Source organism: Labrus bergylta, chromosome 21, assembly GCF_963930695.1.
Source record: "Labrus bergylta chromosome 21, fLabBer1.1, whole genome shotgun sequence".
In the NCBI taxonomy this organism is placed as follows: Eukaryota; Metazoa; Chordata; class Actinopteri; order Labriformes; family Labridae; genus Labrus; species Labrus bergylta.
The window spans coordinates 20,915,767-20,929,807 of NC_089215.1; the positions used below are offsets into that span (position 1 = coordinate 20,915,767).

The 14,041-nt window shown below is 37.9% G+C and overlaps 1 protein-coding gene and 1 long non-coding RNA gene across 2 annotated transcripts; one reads left to right on the forward strand and one right to left on the reverse strand.

The window, feature by feature from the left end:
* Nucleotides 1-1,627: 1,627 nt before the first annotated feature.
* Nucleotides 1,628-5,209, forward strand: LOC136177292 (uncharacterized). The gene is made up of 3 exons (XR_010664933.1): nucleotides 1,628-4,634; nucleotides 4,716-4,863; nucleotides 5,003-5,209. It is a non-coding gene; the product is annotated as an uncharacterized lncRNA (long non-coding RNA).
* A 1,811-nt stretch (nucleotides 5,210-7,020) lies between these two features.
* On the reverse strand, nucleotides 7,021-12,602 carry tmem130 (transmembrane protein 130). The gene is made up of 8 exons (XM_065949757.1): nucleotides 12,523-12,602; nucleotides 12,369-12,451; nucleotides 12,120-12,291; nucleotides 11,879-12,024; nucleotides 11,433-11,517; nucleotides 10,963-11,165; nucleotides 9,546-9,652; nucleotides 7,021-8,412 (listed from the first exon to the last, which is right to left on the reverse strand). Exons 1-8 carry the CDS (start codon nucleotides 12,528-12,530, stop codon nucleotides 8,272-8,274), a joined length of 945 nt encoding a protein of 314 aa, XP_065805829.1. The 5' UTR covers nucleotides 12,531-12,602; the 3' UTR covers nucleotides 7,021-8,271.
* Nucleotides 12,603-14,041: the final 1,439 nt, after the last annotated feature.

Below are 14,041 nucleotides of genomic sequence, written 5' to 3' on the forward strand. Positions count from 1 at the left end.
TGAACTTTATTTCTGTTATTTTTGTCTAGGAGAGGCCTAGCTCATGATAGACCAGATACGAAAATGAATTTATTCGAACAAAAACAAACCCCCACAGCGGAAAATATCCAAAGTGGTTTAAAAGTTTCATATTTTCAAGGATTTCTTCACAAAAGATGTTCATCGAAAACGTTTCTCCTCCTATCAACAAGTGTTTGAGCTTGCAGGACGTACGATTGATGATTTGAATCAAACTAGATCGACACGATCACACGTTTCTATTTAAAGTTCAGTAAGATAACATGGACTCAGAGGTTTTTAAGACTATTCACTTTTTGTCACAAATATGAAAACATGTAATAAATTAAATATTAAAACATAATGTTAGCAGCTTCTTCTGTCGTGATCTTTATAAAAGCGAAATGATTTTCTGTCAGACCTTTAACTGTTTTCAAACTCAAATAGTCTAATTCATTTATATTGTGTTGAGAAAGAAACAGTGAAAGTAGTTTGGTTCAGGATTAAGTTTGATCCTGAATGAATCTATGAGTGTAAACTTTAATAACACATTAAACCAACAATATATAGATATAAAAAAAAATACTTTCTACTGTAAATACTCATAGAAATGTGACTTTTAATCATTTCATGAATAATTATTGATTGTTGGTCATACCTTTATAGTGTGAGGAATTTATTTTTTAGAAAACATATTCTTAAATTTATCAGAGGTTTACATTTTGGGATTGTTTCTGTCTTTTAGACGAACCAGCGATTCAGGATAGCCTACACCCTCGTCCAGGACCCGGACTGGTCCAGCCCGAGGGTGATCCTGAGGAGGATCCCGTCTTCAGCCGGCTCTTCAGGAGGTTCATCACCGAGGTCCCCGCCTGGAACTCCTCCTCGCTCTCCTTCCTCACCTGCAGAGGTAATTATTCACTTGTTTCCTTTGAACTCATCAGTTGGTTTGTATTTCATCTCAAGAATGATTGAAATCTTTTTTTTAAACCCTAAAGTAAATCACTGATCCTTAACAACTTGAAGTTTCAGTACAATTCTTGTTTATGTTGACTTATCAGGCCTTTTTACTGGTTAAAAACTTCAATTTATTTTATTAATATTGTGTTGTGGAAGAAACTGTGAAAGAAGTTTGGTTCAGATAATTCATTTTTCATCCAAAATCTTTGTGAGTGTGCACTTTGATCTTTTGATAGGTGAAGCACATCACACCAACAATAAACATAAAGGCTGACAGCCTGCCTACAAAACAATACAAATATGAATTACAGCAAATACTTGTAGAAATGTGTTTGTTTGAATGACTTAAAGGAACACTTCTTGAATGTTCTTTACAACTTCAGACTTTGAATGTTGAAATATTGGTTTGTTTCTGTCTTTAGTGCTCCCCCTGGACTGTCCACGACCCGGATCAGACCAGTCTGAAGATCAGACCAGTCTGAGGCTCATCCTGCGGAGGGTCCCTGCAGCAGCCAGTTCTCCAGAACCGTCTCCACCCAGGTCCCCTTCTGTTTCTCCTCCTGCCTGTCCCTCGAACTGCTTGATCCTTGACCTTCAAGTGAGCTCCTCCTCTTCTTCATCCCCTCCCTCCTCTTCCTCCTTCCCCCTCCTCCCCTTCTGTTCCTACTCCCTCCTCCTTTCCTCCCTCCTCCCCTCCCTCCTCTCCCTCCTTTTCTCCCTCCTCCACTCCCTCCTCCCCTCCCTCCTCTCCCTCCTTCTCTACCTACTCCACTCCCTCCTCACCTTCCTCCTCTACCTCCTTCTCTCCCTCCTCTTCCTCCTCCCCTGCCTCCTTTTTCTCCTTCTCTCGCTCCTTTTGTTACTCCCTCCTCCACTCCGCCCTTATCTCCCTCCTCCCCTCCTGCCTCTCCATCCTTCTCTCCATCCTCTTCTTCCTCCCCCCTCCTCCCCTCCTCACCTGCCTCCTCCCCTCCTCCCCTGCCTCCTCTTTCTCCTTCTCTTGCTCCTCTTCTTCCTCCTCCCTCCTCCTTCTCGTCATCAGAAGAGACCGGCTGCACGGGCGGAAGGAGAGCCTCCACGGAAGCGTCATCTTCCTCCTCTTGCTCCTCCCCTCCCTCCTCTCCCTCCTCCTCTCCCTCCTCTTTTTGCTCCTCCTCTTCCTCCTCTTCCTCCGCTCCCTCCTTCTCTCCCTCCTCTACCTCCTCCTCTCCCACCTCTTCTCGCTCCTCCTCTGTTAGGCATCATCAGAAGAGACCGGCTGCACGGGTGGAAGGAGAGCCTCCACGGAAGCGTCATCTTCCTCCCTTCTCTCCCTCCTCTTCTTGCTCCTCCTCTTCCTCCTCTCCCTCCTCTACCTCCTCCTCTCCCCCCTCTTCTCGCTCCTCCTCTGTTAGGCATCATCAGAAGAGACCGGCTGCACGGGTGGAAGGAGAGCCTCCACGGAAGCGTCCTCACTAGAGATAAGCTCCTGTGTCGAGTATAATATAATAAGATAAAATAAGTTCAGTTAAGTTTAGATAAGTTAAGCTTAGATAAGTTTAGATAAGTTAAGTTCAGATAAGATATATTCTTGCAGACTAAGGTTGTGATGTGTGATGTAGTTTTCTTTCTTTGGGCACTTCCTGTTTGGTCTGATGACTTGGCATTTGATAACATTTTGTTGTCTTTAGCTCCACCCTCTCCTCCAAATATGGTCACGGAAGAAAAAGTTGAATTTCAAAAATATATTTCAGCATTATAATATTCATCTCCAGCATACGTCGTGGTTCTCATATAGCGCTCCTCCTCAGCTCCTCTCTCTCCTCAAAACATGCTCACCTGTGGCTCCAGGTAACAAAAGGCTTAAAAAGACAACAAAACAATGTTTACATCATAGTGGATACATCCATTTTAACGCTCTATGGTTGTGATGTGCTGTGATGTTATTACTCTTCTATAATGTGAAGAAAACTAGCTGTTTTAGCAGCTAATGAATTAATAAGAGGTCCCGACTGACATCTTGGCATTTGCTAACTTCTTGCTCCTCACCAGCTCCTCCTCTCCTCCAAAAATCACAAAAAAGACCCAGGAGAGAAAAAGACCTCCAAAAAGACCCAGGATTTCATTGAATTATTTGAACACTGTGCTCATGGTATCAGTGTCTCACTGTACCTGGTATATTGTGTTGTTCTGTGTTTGATCACTGTTACATTGTTTGGTCGTGCAACTTGGCTTTTGCCAGCGCTTCGCTCCTCTTCAGCTCCACCGTCGTATTCAAACATGGTCACCTCCGTCTCCAGGTAACGAAAGGCTTTGACATGGCAACAAAATAATGAGTTCTATTACTCGTTGAGTTCTATAATAGCATTATATTGAACATCTCCTGCACAAAGTTGTTCTCATGTAGCACTCCTCCTCAGCTCCACCCTCTCCTCAAGTCACCTGTGGCTCCAGGTAACAAACGCTTCCAAAAGGCAACAAAAGCGAGGGTTATATCACAGTGTTTACGTCAATGTTACAGTCTATTGTTGTGATGTGTTTGTGATGTTATCACCTTCTATCACTTAATGCAGAAACTCATTCTGGAAACTAGCTGTTTTAGCAGCTTATGAATTGATAAGTAAGGACTTTTGGTCTGATAACTTGACATTTGCTAACTTCCTGCTCCTCTCAAGCTCCTCCTCCTCATGTCCAAATATGGTCACATCAGAAATAACTTGAAATTAAACAAAAACCTGAATATGAAGTATGATAGAAACATAATCTAAATGTACCTGGCTTGTTACATTGTTTGAATTGTAATGGCTCATGGTTATCAGGATGGTGTGATGAGAAACCTGTTACTTTTAGTTCCTGGTACCTGCCATTCTCCTGCTGCTCTAACCTTTGAAATGAATGTGGGTAAGGGGCAAGTCTTCTGTTTTATGAACTCTTGTATCTTAGATAGCTTCAGTCTCATACTACATTAATGTCATGAACATTGTGCTTACTAGCTATTTATCCAGACTGAATCTTGTTTAGTGTTTGTCATTTATTGTTGCAGCTCTTGTTTGTAATTCAGGTTTGTTGTCGACTTATTCTGTCAGAAAGCTCCCTCACCAGCTCATCAACTAACAACTAAGACTGTCTGCTAACTTTTTGATACGTTTCTGTTGGTAACCTCTTGCTCCTCTTCGACTCCTCCTCTCATCCAAATACAGTAAACTCTGGCTCTTAAAACCTTAACAATAGAAAACTGGAAACTTGAAAACATAGTCAGGGGATATTAATGTGATGTTGTGATCTTTTCAGATTTGATGTTTTTTCACATGATGTTGTTTTATTGTGTAAATATGTTTTGTGGTGTTATTCATGTCATGTGTTGTCTTGTATTTTGTTGTGTTGTTGTTTGATTTTTTTCAGATATTATGTTTCTATATTATATTGTGTTTATGTGTTATGTGGTGTTATTCATGTCATGTGTTGTCTTGTTTGTTGTGCAGTGTTGTGTCTTGTTGTGTCTTTGTGTGTTACGTTCTGTTGTAACATGTTGTCTCGTCATGTGATCTGATCTGATCTGATGTGATGATTAATGATGTCACATATCAGGTCATGTGATGTGAGCTACATTTTGTTTCATCAAAATGAACTTTTTGGTTCATTGAATGTCCCAGCGTCTCTGATTCATTCCCTCAGCGGACAGGTGGGATCTAAAAAAGGTGAGTTTGATTCCTACACAATGTTTGTTTTCAGCATGGAATCCTTTTTGATTCTTTTTTTTGTTTGTTTTTTTTCTTTAGGAACAGGAGGTGAAATCTAAAGAAGAGCCGTGAACAACAGAACAGAGGAGACAGGAAGCAGCACAGAGGACACAGACAGGATGAGGCTGAATGAACAGACCGACAACGAGAGAGAAGAAGAAAAGACGAGAGACGTGAAGTGTCAACGGTAACTTCATGAAAACAGCTCTGAATATATTCATAAGAAAACATGGCTCACTTTGAGGAACATTTCTCTGACATTAGATGAACTTCATTTGATTTGTGATGTATGTCCACTAAACCATTTTATTGTTTGTTTGTTTCAGCTGAGACCTCAAAGCAAACAGAGGAGTCCATTTAAAGAAGAGACAGATGAGTTTGGAGACAACAAGAGGTCGGCACAACATTTAGAATCAGCTGCAAAAACAGAGTTTGCAATTCAAATCTGAATAAATATAGATCCATGAATAATGTCTTCTGTCAACTGTTGGTATTTTCTCTTTATTTTGATGTATGGGCAATTTATATATCCTTAATAATATCTCCTTATTAAGGAAAAAACAGGTTTTCTCAAACATGTTTAATATCCCGACTCTGAATTATTTAATTTGAAGTTTATGTTTTGCTGCTGTTATCATACCCAATATGATGCAATCCTGAAATCCAACAGAGGAGTTGATCAAATTTCCAATTTCAAGTACATATTTGACTAAATATCTGTTTTTTGACATTTATATTTTCTTTTGGAGAAAGATCCACAGTGGAGAGTAATTGTGTCAAACGATATCAAAACATGGAAGAAAGAAGAAACTCTTTCCAGTGTTACAACCCGGCTCTGAGGCTGCAACAAAAACAGGAGCCGAAGACGAGCTCTACCAAAATAACACCATATTTATTAACAATGATCAAATGTGAGAACAAGGTGAGAGAGAGAGCGTCTGTCCTGAGAAGAGGATTATATGGATGAGGACTACACCGGGCCAAGGTGCAGCTCATCCCCTGATCACGACCCCGCCTTGACCTGAACCTGTAACAGAGAACAAACAAGCAGCACGGTGTGGAGGGCTCGTCACACCAGAGTCACACATTTATTTTGTCTTTCAGCACTGCTCCTTCAATACAACATTTTTAATAATGACAATTCATTTGAGCTATTGTAAAAATGCTCTCCATATAATGAGAAATCCCTGCACTTTAATTACCAGGGTGTTATACAAATGATCTTTGACTTGATGAAAGTTTACATTCTCCAGGATAATGTTTCACAAACCGTTTCAAATCAAACTGAGACCTGACAACTTTTCATGTAACATATAACACACTTAAAGACACAGGTCGTTTATAACATCCTTAAATCTTTGGATCCAATGCAATGAAACAAAGTGTTTTTAATGACATGTTGAGAATATTTGCTGCAAAAAAAAGAAGGTCTATTCAATCTTCAGGAACTCTTTTTAACAACAAAGTCAAAGAAATGATTACTTGTGTATTAATCCTAGTTTCTTTCCAACACACACAAAGATGTTCTTTGTGTTCAAAACAAATAAACTTCTGTAACAAATATCCCCTGTCATAGCTCTAATTTACAAGAAAAAGATTGTACAAGTCCAGGACATTACAGACCAATTGCATTAAAATGTGCACAATAATGGAGAAGATGATCAATTACATGTTTACATGGCAAATAAAGGATACATGTGTAAATATCATGTGGTTTAAGGAGAGGATCCAGCTTTGGGACATGATATTAGGAAAGTGCATGTAAGCAGTAGATTGAAACTAAGACACAATAGGGAATAGACAATGGGAAAACATAACATGGTCGGCCTAAAGAAAGTTCAAATTACGAGATAAAAAGTCATGTTGGCCAAATGAGAAAGGCCAAAGTCAAAATAGTGTGATAAAAAAAGTAATTGAGATAGAAAGTCAGATTTACATCAAAATGTCACAAGTCATAATGTAAGACAGCAACCATCATTCTGAAATGTAAAAAAAAGTCCATCGCATGTCTATGACAGTGTCACAATATTAACTCACTTACGGGGAAACATTTCCATCTTAAGCAGGGTCCTGTGTTTTGTGGACATATGCTGAATTTTCAAGAAAAAGCTACAGTAGTTCAAATGGAATAAAAAGGTCCTTGCACATCTTAAAAGTTTGCCCATGAAGGCAGAACAGCAACAAGGCAGGACTAAGCCTTGCACACATGGGCAAGAAACTGTCATGAAGTGGAAAACAAGGAACTGGACCCAATTGCAGATGGAAGTAAAATATTTAATTAAAAAAAAAAATCCGAAAAGGGAAACAAGGAGTCACTAGGCAAACACTGTGAGTCACTCGGAAGCACGGGTAAGTATTCTTTTATTTTTTATTATTAGGTGCAATAGCGTGACAAACTGGGGACATATGACAAAAAATGCATACATACATACATGACAAAAAATACATACAGACAAGGTCAGGACAGCTACGACAAAATCCAATAAAAAAAATAAAGACAGCAAAATACTGAGACATGCATGAGTTGCTTATGAAAATATATAAATCAGTATGAGCACCTATAAAGAGCTATATGCTGATGTTTTGAGCCATAGTGACTGGTGGTCTTCTATATTCTGAAAAGTATCTTAAGAGATATAGGTTTTATCTTTGCTATCTTTACATGAACTACATACCTCACTGTGATTTCAGTGAGGTATGTAGAAATGATGACACATGACATATGAATATAAGGGGGTTTGGCTACATATTAAACCCATCCTATGATTTCATTTTTGTAGGAAAATATGCAGCAAATAAGGCGTTGGTACTTGGATTGGCCGGCTCACGGGCTAATAGAGTTCACCGATTGGCTCACTTACAAACTCATCAAACTCACTCAAAGACAACAACAGAAAGTTAACCCTTAGGTAGTGACTTGATCAGACAGCTGATAGTATTTGTTATCGTTCAATCATCTTCTTTAGGCTTAAAATGATTTTCTAACTATCGTTCAATAACTTTATATTTTGAGTTACACCTCCACTACATATATGTTCATTTTAAAATAAAAGAATGTTTGAACAGGCATCTACAACAAATATGAATTTATCATCAGAACTGACAACAAAATAAAAAAGAAACACATCTAATCATCTTCTAAGCTTTGAAGCAAAGGCTCACATTTCAACATCAATATAAAAACATTAAATTAATGATTGTGACCACATCGATTCACAGCTTGTTTAATAGACAGTCATTGTTTAAACATGAGCTGCGCTTTATTATGAGAACATTTGAATGTCAGACTTTCCTCTCTGACACATTTATTGATTGCCATCATCTAGTTTCTAGAAAATCTCAAGGTGTTTCTCGTTCCAGCTCACTGAACATTAGTGACACAATTAGAGCTTAATATATCCAACTCTACTGGAGTACTTACATTTCAAATGACATGTAAGGCTATGCATTGTGCAGAAATCATCCATTTGTGTCTAAATTTATTTATAATGTGTCAGAATGTGAGATGATAATTTTATCACTACAATTGTATATTTTCCTTTTCAAAATACCTACATGATTAACATGCAGCCACATCATGCTGGAAGACTGACTCTTAAGAGGAGTATTGAGTCCCATATTGCATCAGGAGAGGCTCCTTTTCTTCATTCTTCTCGTTGGAGAATTTAAAAAGAATTGTGCTTTGACCCTCGGATTCTTGGTTTTTCAGGAATAAGGCATTACTGGAGACAGCAATCTGCAAAAATTAAACACAGAGCCAGACTTTTGAATCGAATAGAAATAGAAAAAAAATATTACAAATGTTTAGACAAAAGAATCCACGTTTCATGAATCCCCATAAAATACCATTTTATCTCTGGCAAATAAAGGTCAGGAAATACTTTTTTTTGTAATTTTCTAATCAACATAATATTATTGTAATGTAGAGATACACTCTACTCACTCAATCACTCCAGATGCACAAGAATTATTTGATTCTAGTCACAGACTGCCTCCTTGTGATCACAAACAGTATTAAAGTGTGATAACTGGCTCTTAAGGCAAGTTTAGATTTTTTACATATAGTTTAACAACAAACAACATGAGTTAAACAATAAATGGACTTCACTTATATAGTGGCCGTCTATACTCCTGACCACTCAAGGTGCTTCAAAACTTCTCCAAAGCATTAAAAAAAGCATTCTCCCTTTAACACACAATCACTAACGTACTGCCATCCAAGGATACTGTACAACCTTTAACTCACACACATGTTCATACAATGCAGACTGTGTCTTTCAGAGCCATTTGGGGTTCTGTTTCTTGTCCAAGGATACTTTAATATGTAGGCTAGAGGGTCTGTTGATCAAATTGCCAAGCTTCCAATAGGAGGGCAATCCACCCTACCGCAGACCCATAGCCACCCAGATAATTAACCACCAAATGTTAAAGCTTCTGAAAAAGAGAGACAACAGGAGTGCTTCTGGTATCGCTCAAACCACCAGTAGTCATGGAAGGGAAAACTTATTTTAATGTTTGTAGCCCAATGAATTAAAGGCCTTTTATATAGTTCCAACCATTCTGAGTGCTTGGACCTGGATTATTTATACCAATGTTTTTTGGTTTTAAGTTTTCCTCCACTTTTTTTTATGTTAAAGCAGCTGTTAGATCTCTTTGCCCTTTTTATTTCTGTAGGTGTACACATTGTCCAAGTTTGATGGTTTGTATAAGAGGACATGAAAATGAAATTAAATGTGATATTTAATTCAGGTTCATGTGCTCCACTCAGATCTTGGCTGTCACGTCTTCTCACCCTATTAAAACCTGTCTAATAAGGATTTACACTGAATTAAAAATAAGATATTGGAATAAGAAATAAAATATCTGTACCTGTGATTTGTTTTGATGACGAGGGCGACAGACGATGACAGTGATGAAGGAAAAAGTTGCAACAAGTATGGCAGCACATGCCAGGATGAAGAACAGATGGGTGCTATCTGCAAGAAATACAGAGAAAAACATTTTTCTTGTGAGTGTTAACTTTTGAAAAGAAGTTCACAGTTTAACAACATGCTCTATTTATAAGTTCTGTTAATTTACTAAAGTACTTCAATTAGAATTATTCAGTAAGTTGATTTCTTTGTTCATGCTTGGAGCGAAGCAATGGAGAAGCATTTATAGGCCTTTTTTGAAACTTGAAAGACGTGAAAAAATTAAGCAGCAGAGGACAAAGTCTACAACGCAAAGACAACATTTCCAAACTTTCAGGGGAAATAAATGCAAACCAGCTGACACTAAAAGCAGTTTACCTTCAGTTTGAACATTACAGTATCAAACTGATTCAACACAGCAGTCATGTGCTGAGCCTTGATTCTCTAATTTTTGCCGCCTCCTCTCTGTCTGTGGAACTAATGCAGCTTAAAGGAAATGTTAAGATTTAGATCTGAAACACCCAGAGCCGCCTTTCCACCCAGGGATAGAATCTTTTGAGGAAAGAAAACTACTAAAGTAGCTCATTATTGGCACGCGTACACTATAGCAAACTGATGAGTCATGATTTAGTTTATTGGTTTATTTGAATCAGGGACAGTGTACACACAAAAACATCAGTCTCAGAAGAGAAGAGATGCTTTGTACTATATTTAGCTAACTAGTTAATTTCCATCATTTCCTGATGAAGACTCGTTTTTTATTTTCATTCATTCACTGGACCAAAAAAATATTTTTTTCACATTTTATATTTATAATATTAATAGAGATTAGTTCCTTGGGTGATAAAAAAAATATATATTGTTATCAAATTTATAGCCCAATTTACAAATTAGCAGCTTAATTGATAAAAGGACATAAAGGAATTTAATTAAATAAATATAAACAGTATCAATTTAACTAAATTCCACATATTTAAAAAAGATAAGAAAATAGAACATTAACTAAAACCAACCAAGTCATAATATGTTTATTTTAGCAAACTGAGATTTGTATGGAGCCCTGAATTCCCAACAAGTAAAAAAAAAAAATAAGTTAAGTTAATATCTTGTGCGCTCAAGAGAAGTTTGACGATAGCGAAAAAGATAACAACTTGCGCGCCAAAGATAATTATCTTGTTCCCTCATCTAACTTGTGTGCACAACACAATATCTTGGCAAACCTCCAAATTATTTTGTGCACACAAGATTTTTCTTTAAACTTTCCAGGACTTCAGGGGCTCGGTAGTGTGTGTGTGTGTGTGTGTGTGTGTGTGTGTGTGTGTGTGTGTGTGTGTGTGTGTGTGTGTGTGTGTGTGTGTGTGTGCGTGTATCCTCACAGCTTCTCTTGACGTAGATGCTGAAGGAGGTCTGCAGCTTGCTGATGTCATTGCGTACGCTGATGTCCAGACAGTGGACACCGACCGAGGTGAAGGTGTGGTTTAGTCTCAAAGTGTTTTCATACAGCATGGTCAGCGTGCAGCCACCCGACATGTCAGGGTCACAGTTTGGCAGGAAACGCCAGCACACCCACATGGGAGGACTAGATACACACAAATACACATTCATATTCATGCAGTAATTTGTACAAGGATGATTATGTTTGGGTTGCTAAACAAATGTCATAAAATCAAACTTTTCAATACAGATTAATGGGAAAAACAGCACACAAGTCCAATTTAACTGGATTTCGGGGGAGGTTTAATTTTGATTGTGGGGGGGGGGGGCACCTCTGCTTTTCTTCAGTCAAAATAACTTGCTTTAAATGGAATTAACAAAAAGTAGAAAAAATTAAAAAGATATATCCTACCTTCCATCCACATGAACTGCCAAGCTGGTGTTCTGAGACACCTCGTAATCAGAAGGGCCCTTCAGCTCGATGTTTCTAATGGCATCTACAAAATCATTTCAATAATTACTCCTTTAAACACTTTCTAGCCTGATAAAGAACAATAATACAACAACTTACATTCTCTTTTCTTTGATTTTTGACATTGAATATGGTGCTTAACAACTTCTGACAGACATTGAAATGCATTAGAATTAGAACATGAACTTTTAGGGATTTTGGGTCTTTAATATCCAAAAAAACCACTATAATAGTGACTTGCCCCATTCTTCTATATATTTATTCTGATTAATTTGTTTTGCAGATATACATAATGGAACTTTTGAATGAAAACAATTGGAAGCATTGAAACATCTTGACTCATCTTACAGCTAATAGTTTCCTATGGAAAATATTAAACTACAAACCAAGTACTTGTACATCCATGGAGTAAACGTCAGTGATTTGAGGTGCAGATTTGGTTAAATTCGCTCCCACTTTCAGCCGCAGTGTGTAGTTTCCAGACTCAGGGTAATTATATCGCACCACCGGCTCAGTTCCTTTGATCACCTCTCTATATCACAGACGCAGACATAGTTTTTTTTTAAAAAGGAAAGAAAGCCGCCTAAAAATTCCATTTATTTTTTGAAATATTAAAAGTCCTCATACCCGTTCCCTAGGTCCCAGGTATAGGTGAACTTTGCTGTGCTGAAATTCATCTGTGGATCGAAGAGTTCAAACATGGTCTCAGTGGGAACATCTGAAGCCAGCTCTCCTGTGTTCCTCACATAGGTGGCGTTTCCTTCCATCTGATAGAAAACCAGCTTCCCAGCAATATTTTCTGCTCAGAATAAAAGACATCCATGAAGCTGTGACAGCTGCATGAATAGAATAAACACAATATGATTGATGACCTACCCAAATCTGTCAAAGGGTCGGTGGTCACAGCCACACCTAAGACGACCAGGGACAGGAGAACCAGGATCCATGTAGCATTTTGTCTGAAAGAATTTTTCCCACAGTTTAGAAATTGATCAAGAAATCTAGATATTTTTTAAAGTGTTGGTTGTACCTTTCCATATCTGCTCTAACGAAGGACCTTAAGTGGTAATAAGGTCGACGTTTAAAGTTTTCTTCTGACTGGCTGTGAGTCTCAGAGTCTGCAGATAAGGGGTGTAAAAGCTTGAAATTGTCACCATGCGTTTCAATCATGTGGCTCCATAACAACAATCAGCTTTCAGTAAGAGGCTCCAGCCTGGCTCACATTCCTGTCAGAGAAGTGGGACATCTATCTAAGATGTGGGAAGATTTTTCTATATTTATTCTATGAAAACAACAATATGATTTTATTGGTGAGTTTATTCTGCTACATGAGATAACCACATGGTGGCGCTAACTACTAAAGAATAACATAATCCAGTTATTTAAGGAGCCCGATTACTGGGCATATTTGTTTGTTAATATGCTTCAATATTGATATTATAACACTATGGGCAACACTATTACACATTACATGACATAGCTTCTATGTCCTTTCATCACTGTTTCCTCCATTAAATGGTGAGCTGCTCACTATTTATTATTTAATTTGTTAAAACATTGCCTGGCCTCAAGCTAGCTTACATAAAAATGATGTGCACAATGTTTGAATTATGGGAAAAGAGAGAACATGTGTATAATTGGTGTGCTGTTTTGAAATATACCCAAAGTTTTTGTATTAGTAGATAAACTGGTACAAAAAAAAGTTGGTCCATTTCATCACTCGTCCTTTGTACAGGAGTATTTTTCTCTTAATGCCTTTAGTGTTAATCCAGCTATGTTTACATTCATATTTATTACAAGCTGCCAGAACCAAACATGTGGGCTACTATATGTTTCCACAATGCTTTCATGGAAACTGTGGCAAACAGAATAAGACTTTATAAATGTGATACCTGTATATTACAGTTTGCAGCTTGTTTGCTACTCTGCTCTCTGCAGATACCCCATGATGTTCTTTCAACTGAAGAGATATATCGCCCCCTTTAGGCCGTGGAAGGAAGTGTTTTACCTAAATGAACTTTTCCTCATAGCTGTGACTTCCCAGTATTGTAAATGAGGGCAAACCCCAATGATTTTCGAAGCTTCAATGCGGGTTCATGATGATGATCCTGATGATGGTGATGAGGAGGATGGATGAACTAAGATTAGCTTCACCTCGTCCAGGTTCAAAATGTATCATATTTGCATAAGACATATGACCCAAGAATGACATAAAATGGTTAGCCTATAGGAATTATTTTTCATTATGTGTTCTTTAATTATGATCAAACAAAACACAAAACTTTTGTTTTTAAACTTTTTATTTGAGTATTTTTTGTTTAGTATTCTATGTTGGATCTCTGGAGCCCTCTGTTGGCTCATCAGAGACATTAATCATGATTAAAGCCCACAATGATTACATTTTCTATGCCTTCTACCTTTCTCTTAACAATAAAACGTTTATAAAACACAATCCTCTGTATCTTTTTATTGCACCACACAGTAACTCCAATAACTTTAACTCGGCTCATGACGTCACGGCGCCCTCCCTCGGTGTCTCTCTCTCTCTC

Bases quoted from the DNA above. Each gene is read 5' to 3' on its own strand.
- tmem130 (XM_065949757.1), bottom strand. The intron at 12,292-12,368 runs GTAGGTCATCAA...TATTCTGAGCAG, and splicing joins CGACCCTTTGACAGATTTGG to AAAATATTGCTGGGAAGCTG. The intron at 9,653-10,962 runs GTGAGGATACAC...TATTTCTTGCAG, and splicing joins CATCTACGTCAAGAGAAGCT to ATAGCACCCATCTGTTCTTC.